At 47.6% G+C, this 21,057-nt stretch overlaps 1 protein-coding gene across 1 annotated transcript in view; it reads left to right on the forward strand.

Annotated features, from left to right (window-relative positions):
* LOC114660968 (dynein axonemal assembly factor 5-like) overlaps nt 1–21,057 on the forward strand; it is a 68,625-nt gene that overhangs the window by 15,714 nt on the left and 31,854 nt on the right. The window contains exons 5-6 of the mRNA XM_051934112.1: nt 13,364–13,596; nt 14,890–15,102. Of these exons, the coding sequence (XP_051790072.1) occupies nt 13,364–13,596; nt 14,890–15,102 (446 nt within the window). The remainder of the gene's footprint in view (nt 1–13,363; nt 13,597–14,889; nt 15,103–21,057) is intronic.

Below are 21,057 nucleotides of genomic sequence, written 5' to 3' on the forward strand. Positions count from 1 at the left end.
CTCTGTACACATTCTGACAGTCACATTCTGCATCGCTCGACGTTAACATGTCAAGAGGAAGGCCAGCCAGTGATTTCCACTTCAGTCCTCCTTTTTAGTTCAGCAATGGTTGCAGGACATGTGCGGTACAATTGGCTTTTAAGATGTCCCCGGGGGGGGGGGGGGGGATTCCCAAAAAGTGAGATCTGGGGATCTTGGAAGCCATGGAATGTCACCATTGCATAAAATGACACGCCTTCCAAACATTCGTCAAATAGCCGCCATCGATTGCCAGGCCGTATGCAAAGCGGCTCCACCTGGGGACTTCTTCTCTTTACGGCTGAACCCGTTTCTGTGAAGTTATGTACCCGTGTTGTAATGGGACACGATTGTGCTGTCCTAACTGGTAATTCCCTTTGTGCCGCAGTCCCACCATCACCCTTCTTATAAAAGGCTTTCACAGCGAACGCTCGCTTGTTGCGCACCACTCCACTCCTCCATTATAACTCATGGCAAAGGGGCTCTAAACGAGGTTGTGTTGGTCTCAAACACCTGCCAATGCCCACCAGGGTCGCCAACACCTCGTTCCAAAATTTCCTGTTTCCCTGTGCCACCCTGTAATTTGATCACGTTTAGTGTTTTTCGGTTTTGACATTTTGATACAATACAATTAATTTGTGTGTAACCCTAAAATCACACAAGAAGTGCCACGATGGGCTTTAACAGGCCCTGCCTCTTGACAGCCCCCCAGCCTTGACTCTAAGAAGACAAAGAAAAACTCTTTTAGGGAAATAACGGAAGAAACTTTGGGAAAGGCAGTTCAAAAAGAGACCCCTTTTCAGGTAGGCTGGGTGTGCAGTGGGTGTCAAAAAAAAAAGGGGGTGTCAATACAATACACAGAACAGAACACAAGTCATCCTCTATATATTAGTATTAAAAAATATTACAAGTACGGAACAGAATACAACAGTAGATGATATCCCATAATAGGATTTGGATTTGTTCTGAGTCCTGGAGACCTCGGCCATCAAGCTGCCTCCCCTTATTGGTCATTCCACAGCTGAGTCAGCCAATCTGATGAAATGACCCCTCTACCCAGCAATTCCTGTGATCCTCCATCAGAGATGACTTCACCTTAAGCAGGCAGAACAACCTGGCAGGTGGGCATTGGCACCAAGTGCCACATTTGAGTACCGAGAAGAGAAACAGAATAGGAGAGAGTGAGGAACAAATTCTAACTATCAGCAGCTCTAGTCAGGGTGTGCGAAACTGAAGTTGTGAGTCTCCTGCTGGGATTTGAAAGCTGAGATTGAAGGGGCATCTCTTTTAGTAGCAGGTACACAAGTCCACAGTTTAGTGGGGTAGGTTACTGGAACTAAAACATCAACCTCCTGCTGTTATTTTATTAATCCTTGGAATCACAAACAGAGTGCCATCTTGAGATGTTAATGTGTGCTCAGGTTTGCAAGTCATGATAAGTAAGCCAGACCTCGGCCATTTAAGGCTTTATATGTTAGGAGGATTTTGAAATCTGCCCTAAACTTCACCAGTGCCAGTGTGAGGATTTTGATGAAGTTGGACTTCAGTTGTTTTCTGACCGCACTTCACCAACTGGTCTCGTTAAACTGACTTGCCTTTCTACCTGACTGAACAGGAGACAAAACCCAATTTAAAAAAAGGGCTGCGTTTTTCTGATTTGATCCGTGTTGGTGTACATTAATGGAGTCTGCCCCGCACCCCCCACCCACCCTACCCCAATGCACCGCCTAGACTGGTCCCCCTGTAAGTGGCCTCCCCCAGCCCCCGACAACATTTCATGCCCTTAAACCTCGTCACCTCCTTGCACCCGTAAGCCCCTCGCCCTGCTCACCGTCAACCGTTTGCAACCCCTGGCTATTGTCAGCGAGTCCATTTGTATAGAATTACCAGGCCGCGTTCTGTTGGGGAAGAGATTAGCGTTTTAGAAAAAAGTCGGAGGCTTTAAACCTCCGCTGAACGCCGTCTTTTGTGCTCTTAAATCCCTTTTTTTTTTTTTTTTTTTTCCCCCGTTTTTAATGGTATGGATTTTCCGAGGTTTGCTGTCATCGAAGCATAAGGTGTGTTTTTCTTCCCCCCCCCCCCCCCCCTTGCTGTTATTATTTATAACAAATCCTCACAAGAAAGAACCCTTTACACACGGACAGGCGTGTCTCTCCGACAAGAGAAAGGCTTTCACGGATCTTTGGCACCAGGCTCATCCTGCTGACAGCTGAGGCCGCGATGTGCTTGAAGTTGCTGTCACTGCTTTGATGGGATGACATCTACGAATTGATGTTGCTCCTGGTCGTAACCTCCACTCTGGGCGGAACGCTAGCTTGGAATGAAACCCCCCAAACACCCAACGCCCACCCCCAGTGCTTTATTGAAGGTTTTCCTGTCGTAGTAGACGGCCTTCCTTGCTGTCCCATTTTTGTAGACTCTTTGAACCTTTGCTGGTGGCTGTGCACCGTTTGTTTTGTTCGTTTTCTTTTAAATTGTTCTTCTATCAACAACACCACCACCATTTATTTCTAGAACACATTTTCATACAAACCATGGAGCTCAGAGTGCTTTACAGGATGAAGAAAGATTAGAAATAAAACTAGGCAATACTAATTAACATAGAATAAGAGTACGGTCCAATGGCCAGGGAGGACGGAAAAAACGAAACAAAAAAACAAAATCTGCAGGGGGTCTGAGACCACCCAGCCCCCTCTGAGGTCATTTATGTTAGGTAGAATGCCTAATCAGCCCTCATTGTATTCAGGCTTCACATGGAAGAACTTGATGATGATGGTCATGTGGACCTCTGGCCTTCAGTCCATCAATGTAGGGACATCATGGAACTTTGATCAGGTGGTGGGGGCACAGAAAACCGGAAAAAGAACAGCAGAGAAAGTAGGGGCGAGTACGGATTGTGGAGCCATGATAAAAATGATAATGAAATGCATATACAGAATATCAGGATTAAACTCAAATGAAGCTCTGAGTAAGCCGTGTTAAAGTAAGGAGTTTTTAGCAGTTTGTTTAAAGTGCTCCACCGTATTAGCCTGGCGACTTTCTATCGGTCAGCTATTCCAGATTTTATGTGCGTAACAGCAGAAGGCCACCCGCCCGCCTCACCACTTCTGTTAAGTTTAGCTCTTGGAATTCTAAGCAGACCCTCCTTTGAATATCTAAGGTTACGATTTGGAGTGTACGGTGAAAGACGTTCTGAAATATAGGATGGAGCGAGATTATTTAATTTAATTTTATCGTTGAACAATTGGCGGGTCGTTTATGAAATTAAAAAAATAGGGAGTGCTCTCCCCTCGACTTTCACGTATACTCAGATATGGGGATGGATATTTGAGGAGTAAACCGCAAGACAAGGATGATATTATGTCTATTAAAGAACCATCGACAACAGATCAAATTAAAATGAGTAAAATATTGAACAGTTATTATAAAACTAAAGTTAAAACATTCAGACTCTGCAGCTGCCTGAACAAAAAGTTTGCCATGATAATTTTATTTTGGCGAACAATTCAGGTACATTACCACTTCCGGTAAGTGGAAGTGGGTCAAAATTTGCAAGAGGCTTTAGTAACGAGTGTAATGTCATACTCAGACACACAATTTAGTTTATGTAAAGCAAAAATGTGCGTATTACCATCTGAACGTCAAACTGCAATTATCTCAAAAACCGGTCGTTTTTCAAAAATTTGCAAAGTGTCCAAAAATGCTTAGAATGTGGTGCTTTACCATAATCTAGAGAGATATAATATTATGGAGCTTGGACACAGACAGGCGGACACATTTAAGTCACCCACAACACGTTTATTCTTCATATCCATATTACTAACTGAGAATAAACCGGATAAGGACGCAGGTACACGGCGATGGGACCATGAGACGTACTGCACAGGCGCGCGTCTCATACACCGCAAGCGAAGTCTTATCCACCGCGAACGAAGGAGTCATGGCCCAAGAGCGAAAGAGCTCAACTAACGTGAATGAGAAATGAAGCAACAACGCGCCCATAGCTAACGACTAACGACACAGCCACACAGAAAAGAGGATTCTGCGCTGCACCCCAGAGTCAAACGTGAGAGGCTACAGAGACCCCGCAGGTCCACAAAGAGAGTACAGAAGGTGCAGGCATCGCCGCCATATTGTGAGTGGCACTACTGTGGAGTGAAGGCGCAGGCGTCACCGCCATATTGTGAGTGGCACTACTGCGGAGTGAAGTTAGGAATAATGTGCTGCTTGGGATTGTACAAACCGCTGAACGCTTTACACCAAATGCAAACACAATACGGCTCAACGATACAAACACGAGCCCACCTGGATAAGATCAATGAACGCAGGCGCCTACGACGCGTGTCTGAAACTGCGGAAGCAAAGCAGGCACGGGTTCAAAACGAACGACCTCGACTGACAGATATACAAACACGAGCCCGCCTGGATAAAATCAATGAACGCAGGCGCCTACAACGCGCAGCTGAAATGCCGCGGGCAAAGCGGGCACGGCTCCAAAACGAACGAGCTCGATTAATGTATTTCAGGATACCCAACGTCGGGGGTAGGCGAGCGAAGCGCCCTTGTTTACAATATGTTACACAAACCCCAAAAGTCCTGGCCAACTATCAGATGCCTCTTCCTTCAGGCCGCCTCCTTGCCTGTCCTCCAAGACCTTGTCTACTCGTCCTCCCGACTCCAGCCCCCGAACGGAGGGAGGCGGCCCCTTTTATAATCACCCTGATGTGCTCCAGGTGCCTCCTGACAATCTTCCGCCGTCACTCCCCAATGTGGCGGAAGTGCCGGCTGCGCACCCGGAAGCACTTCGGGTGTCCCCAATCCTCCCCCCCCCACCCCAGCACTTCCGGGTGTGGCGGAAGTGCTGAGATCTTGGGCTTCATAGGCATTGGGGCGCCCCCTGGTGGTGACCATGGGCCCCCACAGGGCTGAGCTTCAAAGCTCTGTACCTGTGGTCCCTATAGCCACCAGGGCGGTTGCCCCCACGTGGTCTGGGGGAGGCGTAAGCCCTCCTCCGGTCCTCCGGGATCTCCCAGCAGGGTCGCCCCCCCAGCCACCTGTGACTAAAAATATATAAACATACATACTAGGGGCTTCACTCACCCACCCCTGGGTTTTGGTTTACTGGATATACAATGGGAATTATTACATATGCATTATTTTCACTTTTACTTTAAAACTTTAAAACAATACTTGTCCTTTATTTCTGGCCCCGGGCATGGTTTAAATCTCTTTCTCGCAGGACGTATAACGCAGCTCGCATTGTAAAGGGGGGGTGCGACTGAACGCACACTAAGGAGATGCAGTCGGATTATCTGCTGGCTTCCAACTGCTGCTGCTGGCGAGCCTAGTGTTCTGCTTGTCATTGTTTTAAGAGCTGGGAGCACATGATGTCTGTGAATTTGTTTTAAACGTTGTCTCACTGCCTTGTCTCGCGGGACGTCAAATTGCAATCTCTTGGCACCAACTCTCATGTTTGGTCACAGAGCGTCTTGTGAGGACCTTAATCTCTTTCATCTCGCGGGTCTTTTAAGTGTCTTCTGAGAAGATCACGTCTCGTCTCCCTGGTCTCCCTTCCAAGATTTTTTTTATAATAGAGAGATAAAAGTGTGCGTGTGTGTGTGTGTGTGTGTGTGTGTGTGTTCCAGCATCACTTTCAAACAGCTGGAGCGATTTTCATGAAACTTGGTCCACTTACACACAACTAAAAATACCATTGGGTGAAATCAACCCTAACCCACCCCCCTTTTTTTTTTTTGATCTTGTATGCACGTTATCATCCAGTTGACACTCTGAATGACCACCAGAGGGCGAACTGGAGGTGACTGCCAGCATTCTTTACGTTTGAGCGCCACCACCGCCCGAGCGCCTGTTGCTTTTGAAATTAAATCGAGTTGGTCGGGTCCGAGTGTCAACTGGATGATTACATACATACAGGACTGCAAGACAAGCACATTAGGGAGTCTTCATTGTTTAATTTATTTTTATTTTTAAATTTGTGGGGTTTTTTTTTAATTATATTTTTCTCAAACAATCTACATTTTGTACCTAATACTTGTAGGTAAAATTTGGTTGACCAAAGTGAAAGTGTACTGAAGATATCGTGTTCACACACACACACACACACAGACAGACATAATTCCACAAATGGTATTTCCAGACTCGGGGAGGTCTAAAACGTCGAGATTCATCAAAATCTCGACATGGGATCTTTGGACGATTCCAATACTTTCCCTGCAGTTTGTATACGAGAAAGTGATTAGCTGTGAAAGATCTCTTGTAATGTAATGACTTTCCTCTTTTACTTTGTCTTGTTACCGAGTCCTCTTCAGCTTGTAGTTCCACTGTCTGCCTGTAGGTGTTGCTGTGTAATTTCCTACACCTCTGAATTCATGCAGTGATCTCCTGGTAGTACAGCATGGACCGTGTAGTAATCGGTCTGAGCTGACATGTGTACGGTCACTCGGTGAGAGCCCTGGACAGCTGTTTACGTCACACTACTGTCATGTTAAGTGTCCGTGTTGCAAGAACAGCTGCTCAGTCGTGACGTGAGGAGAAGGCTATCACACCCATCACAGAGAATACGAGAGGTCAAGACCACCACTAGAAGAGCAATGGTGTATATGGGGGCTCCCAAGGGCCACGTCGACACTCGTCCCCGAGTTCAGAGCATTATACCTCGAAGGGGAAGACAAGAAACAAACTGGGGGAGAAAAGATCAGAAGATGGAGAAGACAGGAGTAGAGATGAAACTAAACCCCAAATCCGTAATCCAGAATCAAAGTCCAAAGAGAACCGTCGTTTCTTTTATCCAAAGCCCAATACGTAAACCAGAATCGCAGTCAAATAAAGAATGTTAAAGTTTTAAACATTTTTAAAGAGTAATTCACAAGCTCGGGTACTAACACACAACGTGGCATTGCCCCCGTGATCCAGCAAGAATGACTTCCGAAGGGCACGAATAAAACAAACGAGAGTCGAGCGAGCGAGAGCCGAGTGACTCACTTGCGGGTAATCACTTAATTTGCCACCTGAAAGAATCGGTGAACAGTTTGTGCCGTGGGCAGCCAACGATCTGTGAAAAAGTCTACGCTAAATATAAATTAAAATAATAGATCTATAGGGTTCAGTTTGTTAAACTCTAAATGTAATGTGTGGAATGAACAAAGGGATATAAACGGATTAGTTTAATATTAAGTTATACGTTTCACTTACAACGATTCAAATAACGAATTATACGAACAATGACGACATTTTAATATACACGTTGGCGTGGTGTTGTACTTGTATGATGAAGGAGAGAATCGTCGCTGAGCGAGTCCTCGTTTAAACGTCTGTAGCGGTTTTGCTCGAACTCGAAAGACTCCCAAAAGTAATCGAGGATCAGAGCGGCGGGACCTGCGCGTCGTGTGTCAGCCTGCGAAACGACGAACGCTGACTGCTGTGACTCGCTGCTGTCCAAGGATTGCGGTGACGTTACGAAGAGTTTGCTTTTGTCGGGTTTCCCTGTGGGGCTTCATCTCTTGCATGAGTTTGTTCCTGTAACGTTTCATTTGTAATTTTCTAATTTATTTTGTACCGTTTTTAAGGTGCTACTACCGTGGTCGGGGGGGGGGATGGGTCATGACCCCAATGCTAACAAACGCAACAAGACCCCCCGTTTTGTCATCGGAGTTGGTGGACCAACAGCCCTTTTTGCGCTTGGTTTTAAAGCTTTGTGGTTTTTCCGTCTGCTGCCTGTTCATTTTCCGAGTGTTTTTCTCTCCGAGGTGCCAGCGGTCCACGTTGCCTCAGATAATCGGGGACTTGCTATGCATGGACTGGTGGGTTTCTTTCATCTTGAATTGCTTCTAGAACATGGTTCATATTGTCTTTGCGATTCATTTTGCATAGCCGTGATGTCATTTTGTTTTTCCTCTGGTTGCCCCCTTGCCATCTCACCCACTCGCTGGTTGCCGTGTTTCTGGACGTTGGTGCGTCTGACGTCATCTGCTCAATGGCTTATCCTGGTACGACGGATTGTTCACCGACCCCAGTTGAGTCTACAAAGCACTTTGTGCGCGTTTCCTTCTTTATTCTGGTTATTTGCTCTTCTGGCTTTGATCTTTGAGTTCGCAGTTTGGCTTTGGTATCAAAATGACGTCCTTTTGGTGTCTACTCATCTGTGAATTAGAACTGTTTGATCTCCACGTCGTCATCGAGCAGAACACTTTAAATAAACAAAACTGCATGTGCGAGACGTGCGGGGTGTCACGCTGCCCACATCATGTGGGCACCAACGGGGCGATGCGCTTGTCTCCATGAATCGATTTGTTTAACTCGCTGATGAGAGTGGCTCAAAAAGCACAAATCGTGTGTGAGTCGCCCATTTCTACTAATCTGGTGCTCTATGGCCAGTCCGCGCCTCTCGTTTGGTCTTCTCTGAGTTGGCATCTGTCCACGTTACCTCTGATAATCGAGAATCTGCTCCCCGTGGAATTATGGGATTCTTAATCGTGAAGTGCATCAGCGTATAATCCACTCTTGGACTTGGCGTCTGATATTCTTTATGAGCGATGTGATGGCCATGTCCCCATGTCACATGGCTGACCACCTGTTATGAGTGCCCCAAAGTGTGATGGTCATGCATGTCTGGTCCGGTGGTCTCCCCAGTCAGTCTCCAGGTCACAAGATGGCAGTCCCTTTCCATGATGCCCACTTGGCCACTGTTTAGTTCTATGGGACGCTTTGAACATAAAAGTTGCCGTCTCCACCAGCTTTTATTTATTTTTTTATATATTTTATTTGAGCAGCTGATTTCACAACCACAAAAGCCGTCTGTGTCCAGCACCCTCGGCTAACAAAGACCCTCGGTGTGCAGCGGAAAAAGAAACCAGAAAAAAAAAGCCCAGAGTGCCGGTGCCAAGGGGCGCTAATCCTGGCACAAAGACGCACTCGCACCTTTTCATCTCGCAGGCCCAATGAAAGGCGGCTTTTCACTTGCAGCATGCGGCGTGTGAACGCTTGTGGTTTGATTAATGATCCTGGCTGCCAGTAGACTGCTAAAATACTGTAATTACAATTTAAGGAAAGAGTAATAGATAAATTATAGGCCGGCGGAAAGCCCCCAACAGATGCGTTTTGAACTGCAGGCCTGCGCGGCGTAATTACTTAAGTCCTTCGGGCAGGTCGCCTCAATTTCCACACATCTCGCCTCTCGAGTGCAGGTGGAAGGCGTCTTGTCAGGAAACGGAGGCCGAGCCAGCCTTGCCCTCTGCTGACATTCATCACCTGGTTATGGGTGTGGTCAACTGGGTCCGTGCCAGCCACTGTTTACCTGCCTGCTGACGGCTGGGAGCCTGTCCTCGAGTGGCGGTGGTCCTGGACAGAACTGCTAACACTCCCACCTGCTGCCATTTGGACTTCTGATTTTAAAGCCTACGCCTCAGCTGTCCACCAGGAGGAAATGAAATACAGTGGGTCATCAGTCTGACAGCACGAGAGGTACCCGCTGTCCCACAGTGCCCGGCAGTGCAGCCCAAAATGGAGTCCGTGGCCGCTTGCTGGCTTCTCTTGAGTTCGTCCCTTCTGTGATCAGAAAATGTGCAGGAAGGCAGTCAGTCACACCCAATGTGATGTCAGGCCATGGGGCATCCTGAAGGTGTCACGTATGGTGCCTACTGTCTCCCAAAGAAGGACAGAGAGAATTTAAAGTGCTCTGCCACTCCTGGAAAGATGGTAATGGGAGCTGCCTGACTGGCACCAAGGACCACAGCTGTCACCACATTCAGCTCTCCAACTTTTGGTGCAGGCCACACTTAACCTAATCTCCATGGTGCCCAAGTTGTGGTCGGGGCCAATTCTGATGATGGACAAGGCAGACGTTTTTCTCGTTGGGCTGGCCGATGGTCAGCCACCGCCATGCCATATGGTGAGTTGCCAGTCTCCATAGTGAGATCTCCAACTTTTAGTGTTGACAGGCAGCCGATTGCCATGGTGAGCTCTCCAGATTTTGCCAGGCTGATAATGGACAAGGCAGCCTGTTGTTCCCTTGCTGAGGTGTCTGGTGGTGGACCTGGTAGCCAGTCTCTGTGGTAAGCTCCATATTTTTTTGATGGCATCTGTGCCCAACAGCAGGCAGCTGTTCTCCATGTTGAGCTCTCTGATGGTGGGGGTGAGTTGCCAGTCTCCATGGTGAACTGTCCCAACATTTGTTACTGGCCAAGCCTAATGGTGGACATTTGCTGCCAGTCTCCTTAATGAGCTGCCCAGCTTGTTGTGTTGAGTCTGACGGTGGACATGGCTGTTAGTCTCAATGGTGAGCTACCTGTTTGGTGACCCCAAGCCGGCCTAATACCAGGCATGGGAGCCTCACTATCTCCATGGTGAGCTGCCACCTTTTGGTGTTGGTCAGGACAGCCAGTGTCCTTCCTGAGCTATCTGATAATCGGCAACAACCAAGCCCAATGGTGAACATGGTGGCCAGCAGTTGTTCCTAATGTTCAGCATGGCATCCAGTCTCCATGTTGAGCTGCCCAACCTGTGGTGTAGACCAAGCCTGATTATGGACAAGGCAGCCATGTTCCTTGGTGAGGCAACCACTGCAAAGCCTAATGATGCACGTGGTCTTCTTCCTGTTGACAGTGGCCAGACTTGGAAGTTGACCTTGGAGCCTCGCTGCTACTGTCGGCTCTCCATGTTCTGTTGTTGACCAAGTGCAGTGGTGTGTATGGCAATTTCATGGGTGCTGGTGCCGAGCACTCCTGATGACTGGTGACCCATGTGACTGTTGGCACCTTGCACGAGAGGTCAGATACGCCCGAAGCTCAGAGGGGCGGAGGACGGCTTCAGTGAGAAGATTATTTATGAGGGAAATGTCCAAAGTTGGAATGGAGCTGGGGGCTGCGCCTGAGGTGCATGGCACCTTCGACCTTTCGTATTTTTGTGCTTTGCTCCTCACACGTCTGTCAGCTTTCAGTTACACTGGGAACGGGCGGAATGGCGGGGCAGATTGAGATTTAAGGGTTAAAGGGTCAGAGCTCTTTGGTGTTCGCTTTTTTCCGTCAAATGCACATTCATCACACGCCGGCTAATAGCTGCCTGTCTGACTTGTGGGGTGCCGGGACGGGCGGAATTTTTATTTTATCCTACCAACACACACACTCCCCCCTTTCCAGATGCCGGATTTTCAGATCCATTACTTATGGAGCTTGAAAAATGTTTAAAGAGGCCGCCCCTGGTGACAGAGTTCATGTCACCCCCATTTTAACCTGAGGTGCATCTTACTGACTGAAGGCAAACTCTGTGCCCACCATTTAAAAACACAGCCGCGTTGTGCCTTGGCATCTCCTGAACGTGTAGGATCACTGAGTCGGCCAAATGTTAAATAATTCACAGAGAACGATACGAGTGTGACGTCTTTATATAGCGCCTTTGTAAGCGGAGAATTAGCAGAAAGCTTACATGGCAGCCGAGAGCCGCGTTATAATGGAGGCAGAGGACACTTCTGTGTAGTCACGCAAGTTCATACCTGGCAATCGGGAGAAGTTCAGGAGTTCAAACAATAGGAAACAGAATCGCTTCCATATAGCGCTTTTTCTGGCTATCTATGATCACTGCTCATATGCAGTAGTGGAGGATTGGAGGCCATGCAAAATGACGGTGCTGTGAAAAAGTATGTGCCCCCTGCCTAGTATCTGTGCCCCAATGAAAGGCTTCAGATCTTTAGACAAAATGTCATATTAAAGGCAACCAGAAACGTACAGCACCATTTCTAAGTTGCTGCTTAATGTATTTAAGGTGTAAAGTTCCCCAGCAAGAAGTAAAAGGAAGGAAGTCAAAATGTGAGGTTTGAATACACAACGAGCGGTCGGGAAATCGAGAGTACACCTCAGGAGGAGGATTTAGGAGTCGTAGTGGACTCCCTCGACTTCTCGACAGAAGCCATTAAGAGGGCTCCCAGAATGTCAGGTTATATAGTGCCTTGACGTGTGGAGTACCAGTCACAGGAGGTTCTGCTCAGGCTTTATAACACACTGGTGAGGCCTCATCTGGAGTCCTGGGTGCAGTTTTGGTCTCCAGACTACTAAAAGGACATAGCAGCACTAGAGAAGGTGCAGAGAAGAGCGACGAGGCTGATTCAGGGCTACAGGGGACGAGTTAGGAAGAAAGATTAAAAGAGCTGAGCCTTTAGAGAGATGAAGAGGTGACCTGACTGAAGAGTTTGAAATGATGAAGGGGATTAGTGCAGTGGATCGAGACGGTGACATTAAAATGAGTTCATCAAGAACACTGGGACATGGTTGGAAACTTACGGGGAAATTTCGCAGAAACTTAGGAAGTTTTTCTTTACACAAAGAATGACAGACACTTGGAGTAAGAGACCAAGTAGTGTGGTAGACGGTAAGACTTTAGGGACTTTCAGAACTCGACTTGGTGTTTATTTGGAAGAAATAAGTGGACTGGTGAGCTTTGGTGGGCTGAATGGCCTGCTCTCATCTAGATTGTTCTAAAGATAATGTTAATATTAATAATACATTTTATTTATATATATCTCACATGGCGCTCCAGACCGAAGGTGTCTGATGGTCATTTTATATTTCTTCCATTTCTGAATAATCACACCAACAGTCATCACCTTCTCACGGAGCTTCTTGCTGGTGGTCTTGTAGCCCACTCCAGTATTGTCCCTGATGTCCTCTGACAGATGTTTGGTGTTGCCCACGGTGGTGGAGAGGTTGTGGGCAGGTGGGCTTCATACACATCATGAGTTGAGATCAGGAGTATCTGGAATTGATTGACTGACTGATTGGCACACAGATTACAATCAATCTGTGGGAGCCTGAATTCTGGCTGGGTTGTTGGGGATCAAATCCTTATTTCTCTCAATGACGTGAAAATCAATTTATAACTTTGATGTAATGTGCTTTTCTGGATTTTTGGTTGATATTCTGACTCCATTCAAATGAAACTACCACAAAAATCAGAGACTGTTCATTTCTTTATAAGTGAGAAAACTTACCGAATCAGCAGCGGATCAAATCCATATTCCCCCCCCCCCCCCCCCCCCCCACCCCACTGTAGGTCCTGCCGTCAGGTATTGAAACCATGGGGGCAATGACTTTTTCACATGGGTGTTGGGGTGCTGGGTAATTTTTGTTCTTCGAATAAAAATAATCCTGGACGGTGTGTTCACTCGGGTTCCCTTTTCTCAAATTTTTCATATTGTCTGAAGGTCTGAGGCCCCCCCAGTCGAGGTTGTGTTCTCAGGACTGTGCCATGTGAAGGTGCCACGCGTACCCAGTGTTGTCATTCATGTTGTCTGTCCTTTTTTTATTTTATTTATTTATTCTTCCCATTTGTCTTTCAGTTGACCGACCAAACCTTGGCTGTCGTGAACTCGTTTTCAGGAACCTTTCCAAAATCCTGCCTGCCATCAGCAGAGACATAACAGACTGGGTTGCGGGCACCAGAATCAAGTCGTCGCAGCTCCTGGGCGTCTTCCTCCTGCATGCCGAGGACCACATCACACAGCACATGGAGCTCCTGCTGTCCACCTTGTATCGGGCGTGCAGCGATGAAGACCTGCAGGTCGTCCAGAATGTACGTATTGACTGCTCTGTCCATCTCCGATCCATGCCGTGCAAAACTGAAGGATCCAAAAGGGCTTCGTTGCCACTGGAATAAATAGAAAGTGTCCATGATGAGTTCCACTTTGGGAAGTTCTGAAATTGTTTTAAATTAAGAATGTTGTATGAAGGGCAGATCAAGTAGACCCAGTAAGACCAGTTCAGAATCCCAACAGCAAGGCTGGAATTAATCCTGGATGACATTCCAGTCCATCACGGGGCCCACTCACTGGGAGTAGATAGATGTACCGACCTGGACACTGCACTTGAACCCAGGAAGCCAGATCCAAGTGGCAGCTGCCCCGCCGTGGCCCACTCAAATCGAGGCAGTCATGTGCCAGTTTGCAGACAGCGGAGTTGAGGCCATTCATACTTCTGGCCATGGGCCATAGAAACCAAGCAGGGTACCAACGTCCTCAAAATTGCCGAAACGTATTATTATTATTATTTCAAATGGTCTCGTATGTTTTCTGACCCTCGGAGGGCCTTTAAGGTTTGTTTTGATTGGCGCGGACCCCCGTGGCTAATTCCTATACGTTCAACCCAGATTAGTATTTCAAAACCTTTATGGTCATGTGACCCAGTTTGGCCATTTGAAACTCCTTGAAGACCCTCTAGCAACAATTGCATACTGCCCCTGTGGTGAAACGAGTGCGATTGGGGGGGTCCCTCTTGGTGAAACACAGTCACTTAGAAGGGGTAAAACATCTGGCACAGTGCTGCTGGTAACTTGCGCGACCCACAGGTGGCATCCCCACGATCCAGTGGTTGAGAAACGCTGCCTTACACGGACCTGGCGGGCGGACGTTAAGAGCCGTCAAATAAAGTGACCCTCGCCAGACCCACAGAGTCTCAGTTGTGACCACCATACACCCTAATGGCCAGCCTCAAGTGGAGCCGTAAGTCGACGCATGACTGGGTACCTAACGGATTGTGACATAAGATTTATGACCGGGCACACAAGGACAAAACACAACGCCAAAAAAGCAAACGTTTTTGAAAATTTCAGTTTTAAATCTGTAACTGTGGTGCTGTAAGAGTGGTGGCAGCAAAATGGGTGATGTGGGTTGCCCTGTTCTAAATCGTTGTTTCATTTGTGCAGTTAGAGGGGGTTTGCGCCACACAGGGTGAGCTTTTGCTGCTATGAATTTTGGGCGCAGTCTACTCAGGAGGCACGGCAGCAGCTTGAATGTGAGACACTAGCCAATGTGTGCCCACTTCTCTGGCTCCTTTTACTAAATTCTGTTTTTGACTGTTTTGTCTGCAGTGTCTCAAATCCGCAGAGCTGATTGGCACCTTCGTGAGCCCGGAGGTCTTCCTCAAGCTGATCCTGACCAGCCTGCAGAAAGCCCCCAGCCCCACGCACCTCATGGTCCTGGCCTCTGTCATCAAAGGCTGTCCGGGAAGCCTGCTGGCACCTCATCGCCCAACACTTGCTGACGCTTTGGCTCATCCAGATGTTTGTCAAGCTTCTGAAAAGGTGAGACGAAGGCCACAGTGGCTGCTTCACGAGAGATGCTGTTTTATAGCGCCTTGGGCAAGCTGTGACATTAGGGACCGAGCCCTAAAATCTCTTAGGACTTACAGGTTTTGTTAAGCTCTGTGTGTGTGGAGTCGGGAGGAAGAGGGGATGTGAGTTCATTAGTGCAGAGACCCTTCGTTTATTTAAATATCCAAACTTTATTGCAGTGTGGGTTTACACCACTGGGGACAAAAAAAGGAATATAAAAGGAGAGGCTGAGAAATGTGGGCACAGAGGAGCTACAGACAGGGCTTTGTGAGGTTTTCTGCCACCTACCCATTGGCATCAGGTTGGGGGGAGCTGAGGATTTTGACCCTGTGACGTTCTCTTTGTCCACTGTCACAGCAGACACTTGGCCATCTTATGCCGACGATTCAGAGTTTTTAAGCTGTGGCTCTGTATCGGCTCATCTCCATCCATCGTGCAGGGCCATGATGGTGACCAGCTGAACAGCATATGCCAGCCTGAAATATGGAGGTCATAGGGCTGTCCTGACGATGGCCAGCAAGGAGGATATCTGTCTTTAAAGTCAAGAGACGTCACCCAATAAATAACAGTGGGTGGCAACGCTGATGGCGTAAGAGTTTGATGAATTCAAGTGGCTGCTGCACACACACACATTCTGCACATCTGATTCTTGTACTCGCACAGTCACAGGTTTGAGTTATCAGCAATGCACCAATCACAAAGCAGTACCGGCTAGAGCCCACCCTCCTAACTTGGATGGCTGAAAATAAGTAACATGAGGAGTCACTGAAATAAATGACAAATTATATAAGGACATGATAAATAAGCAACAAAACATTATAGTGCCTTTCTATTTATCTGTCTCTCTAATATAGTGCCCTTCATATCTATCCATCTATTATATAGGTCCTTTCATATCTATCATATAGTGCCTTTATATCTATAAATTATATTGAGTCTTTCATATCTGTCTATTTTTATATATTGCCTTTCATATCTATCATATAGTGCCTTTTATATCTATTATATAGTGCCTTTTATATCTATTATATAGTGCCTTTTATATCTATTTTAATATTGTCTTTCACATCTATCTGTTATATATTGTCTTTCCTATCTATCTATCTATCTATCTATCTATCTATCTATCTATCTATCTATCTATCTATCTATCTATCTATCTATCTATCTATCTATCTATCTATCTATCTATCTCTGTGTCTGTCTGTTAGTTATGTGGTGCCTTTCACATCTATCTACCTATTATTATATAGTGTCTTTATTATTTATCTATCAGTCCATCTAATAGAATGCCTTTTCTATGTATCTTTCTATATATCTGTGTTATATCTGTGCCTATCATGTCAATCTGATAGAATGCTTTTTCTCTTTATGTATCTATTTACGTTATATAGTGCCTTTCCTGTCTATCTAGCTCTCTATATCTAATGTGGTGCCATTTCTTCCTAATATAGTGCCTTTCCTAGCTGTGTTATTCAGTGCCTCTCCTATCTATTATTTTTAACTTAGCTGTCCATCCCTAACCCCCCCCCAAGTAGTACTTGTGTTCATATCAAGCAGGCTAAATGACACAGGGGTCCATACTGGTGGTCTTGTCCTTTGCAGTGTGCCATGGTGATTGGCGGATCGAGGTCTGCTCTGCTGCTCCGAGTCCTCCTTTGTTAAATGCTGGCGGGCCATCTGTACTTTCAGCCAGAGAGCATCTTGCCATATTTTTGGCAGCAGCATTTGCCAGAAAACAGAGAATTCCGTGGGATGTGAAGCTTGGAACACCACATGATGAACAGGAAATGCCAGAAGAGCACAAGAAATGGCTGTTCATTTTACAAGGTGTACTTAAAAGCAGTGAAACGCCCGAGCGGAAACCCAAGGAGCTTCTTAACGCCAACATGGGAGTCTTTGAAGTGGCTTTCCTGTGCGTTTCCTGTTCCTGGCTTCAGGACTCTCAAAGGGTCCACCATCATAACGTGTGCCCCTGTGTCTGGGTCAATAAGCAGGGGTTCTCCGCCACCTGAAACGCATTGGCCAAGGGTCCCAAGATGGTGGGCACACTTTTGCGTTGGCTCTGCTTCCCGATCGGACCTCTCATGGATGAGGAGGCCAGGCTGTCCCAGACCAAGATGGCGAGGCTGGACAAAGCAATGCATCCTCGACCCCCTGAATTTCCACATTGTGATTTCTATTGTCAGAGTTTGTGCTTATGATGAAAGGCGCTATATTAGCAGTGTTTATTGCCCCTCCTCTTCTTGGGGTTTGGTGACCCTTGCCTTGCCCGTATGTGTCCCCAGGTAGCCCGGCGAGCCTCGCCTTTCCTGCACAAATTACCTGACCGCTGTTCTCCCAACAGGCCAGGCAGTGCCAGAGGGTTCAAAAGTGACATTTGACAGGAAATGTGACTCGTCGGTTAAGAAAACAGCGCTGGTCCCGGCCACACGTGAGACCCAGATGGTGCTGGACCTCGTGACACCCAGACAGGAAATGTCAGCGAGATTAAAGGGGCGCTTCACACCTGCGAGAAGGCATTTAAAGAAAAAAATCACACACACACACACACACACACGGGGGGGCGAGCGGTCAGCAGAGGACGGCACCTGCCATGTGACCGGAGTGCGAGGAACGCCAAACACAGACTGCGGCGGGGTGGGCTTCATATCGATGAATCCCTTCACTGTCGTAGGTGGCAGCTGTGATGGAGGTCTCTGTGATTTTTGTGATGAGTTTATGTTTTTGGGAACTTTCTAGAACCTTCTGCTTACTCCACCTGTACATAAGGACACAGAAAGGTCCACCATAGTGGGAGACCCCTCAATTGGTCGAGTTCCACTGGCTTGCTGACCTGCCTTATTGGTGCCCGGGTGGTGCCGCCTTATCTCGTTGGATAGACAGAGGTGTGTAAAGGTCATGTCAGAAGGGGGTGAGGCACACGTGGGTGATGGCACCTTAGCTTATTCAGTCAGGGTGACATCTGATTACCTCCTAAGTGGCACCTCCTTACCAGACTGGGCGCCCTGAACTGTAAATGGGCAACGTCTCCTTACCTAGTGGCTCACTCTAGGCATAAGGGTGGTGTTTGCCAGTCTGACGTGGCACACTGAGGTATTTGTGGGTGACGCCCGCCTCTGTCATGAGGCGTTGTAGGCGTCCTGTAAACATCATTTGGGGAACTGAAGGGGTCTGGGTGACGATGCTTTCACAAGCCCAGGATTCTTCTAGATGAACATGGGTGACACCTTAGCTCAGGTCATTTGAGGTGCCACGGTGATATTTCCTACCCGATTGGGTGAACTGAGGCGTCGTTAGGTGACGTCTCCTGACCTCGTGGGTCATTTTAGGTGTTCGTGGGTGACATCCCCTGGATTCGTTCAGTTACGGACCATTATGGTTACACACAGGTGACAACCCCCTTATCTTGTGGGGGTCTTCTTAGGTGTGACGATGATGTTTCTTTGCTGAGGTGTACATTGGGAGTGTTTAACCCCCCCACCATAGCTTGACCGCCCCCCCACCACCACCACCACAGCGTCACCCCCACATCACGGGGCGTTTTAGGTGTACGAGTGACAACTTCTAACATGAAGGGTTACGTCGTATGTTCCTGGGTGACACCTTATCTTGCAGGTCTTTACAGATGTATGGGTGACGTCCCCCCTGACTGTGCGCTCCGAGGTGATACGCAGCTGATGTGCCCGTCTGGCATTGGCTGAGCTGAGCAGAGTGTTTTTGGGTGACTCCCCCCTCACCTGTGGCTCACTTCAGCTATAGGGGTGATGTGTCTTGCCTGATCAGGTGGGCCGAAGTGTGGGTGGGTGGGTGGGTGCCATCTCCTTTCCCCTTGGGTCATTTCAGGTATACACAGCTGATGTGCCCATATCTGGGTGAGCTGAGGTGTACGTGGGTGGGTGACGTCCTCACCACTTGGGTTACTTGAGGGGTGCACGACTTGCTTGCCCTTAGCTGACTGCATGTGCGTGATGCCCCCCTACTCACTTCGGGGTATACGGGTGACGTGTCTCGCCTGATTGAGAGGGCCGAGGTGAACGCGAGTGTCTCGTCGTTACTCCTTTTATGTCTGCAAAGTTGAATGGGTGGGCCGTGATATGGGCAGGTGACGTCACTGCCCGTTTCCTCCTTGAGCTGGTCCAGCCGTGGTACAGTGCAGTGCTCAGACCCGCATGTGCCAACATCCCATTGCTGGCCCCCTTTGTTCGTGGACCCCCCTGCCTGAGAGGAGGTTGATTTGCTTTCTGCCATTTTCCTCTCCATCCTCTCCCGTTTCTCCAGCTGCTCGCCTTGTGCGCCTGTGGTCAGTTGTCGTGGTGTCTGCCACCCGCTGTCCCTGAAATCGGTGAGACAGACTTGAGGATCGTGCAGCGAGCGCGGCGGCCGCGGCCTTTTCTTTTCTTTCCTTTTCTTCTTTTTTTTTCCTTTCCTGAAGCTTCAGCTTTGTACGGTGAAAGTCGTTTCCCAGGTTTTCTGAGCCAAATTGTACACCTGGAGGCTTAGCCTCACTGAAACTCGATGCCTTCCTTTGAAATCTCGTTCTCTAATGACAAGCCAGGGGAAAACAGGAAAACGATCCGATGATAAAACACATCGGCGGCGGCAGCAGCAGCAGCAGCGTCTGTTTAAACAAGTTGGAGGAAAATTCTTCATGTCGTCTGTCGAGGCGGCCAAGCGAGTCGCTGGAGCCCAGGGGGCGCCGGGCCACTCGAGTTCACCGGGAAAGGCGCTATATACCTGGGAGAGACGGCTTGAACCCGGGCTTGACAGGAATTCTACACAAGTGTGTCAGAATGAAGCATCGGATGGTGTGTGTGTTTGTCCTGCTCAGTGAAAGCAATCGGCACTTGTCTGTCTGTCTGTCTGTCTGAGATGACACCCACGTCTGGAGCTGAGCGTTTCCTCTGAAGCCATCATGGGACTGTTGGTACTGTGAGTCCTGGCAGTCACTGTGACTTCAAATGGAAGGCCTCCGAGGAATTAAACTGCATGCCTTCATATAGCGCCTTGAATAGCATACACTGACCCCAAGATGTTTGATAGCTGCGCTATATAGTGTATCCTTGAAATGTTATATAGCACCTTGCATCTCTCCCTGAGATGTTTGATAGCTACATTGTAAAGTATCCGTAATGTTATATAGCGCCTTGCATAGCTGCCCTGAGATGTTTGACAGCTACAGTATACTGTATCCTTGAAATGTTATATAGCACCTTGCATAGTGTATGCCACCCCAAGATATTTGATGGCTACACTGTAACGTATCCTTCATGTTATATAGCGCCTTGCATAGCTGCCCTGAGATGTTTAACAGCTACACTATACCCCATCCGTCATGTTATATAGCGACTTGCGTAACCGCCCTGAGATGTTTGACAGCTACAGTATACCATATCCTTGAAATGTTATATAGCACCTTGCATAGTGTATGCCACCCCAAGATATTTGATGGCTACACTGTAACGTATCCTTCATATTATATAGCGCCTTCACCAGCCCGAGGTGTTTTATGCTAGCTGTGGTGTGTGCACACTTGTTGACCCCGAAGCAGTTGGGTTGTCGTGTTATATCGTGCCTTTCCAAAGTGAGTACCGTCTACAGCAGTTTTACATGCACATCACTGTTGTTTTGTAATTTTTTATATAGCGCCTTTCCACATTTGACTATGATCCAAAGTTTTACAGTACAACGTGTTGTCACTTTTTAATCTTATTTGATATAGCGCCTTTCCATCACACCTGCCATTCACAGTGCAGTTGTCATTTTTAACCCTTTCAGCCCTGGATTTTCTGTTTTTATGAGGAAAAATTATTTTGTGAGATATTCTACCTTTGGGGTGTGTAGGAAGCTCAAAAATGAAGAAACAAAAAAATGATCTCTTTGATTATACAGGACCTGCCAAGTACTTCCATCTTCTTGAGGAAA

This window comes from Erpetoichthys calabaricus, chromosome 11 (genome assembly GCF_900747795.2).
Source record: "Erpetoichthys calabaricus chromosome 11, fErpCal1.3, whole genome shotgun sequence".
In the NCBI taxonomy this organism is placed as follows: domain Eukaryota; kingdom Metazoa; phylum Chordata; class Cladistia; order Polypteriformes; family Polypteridae; genus Erpetoichthys; species Erpetoichthys calabaricus.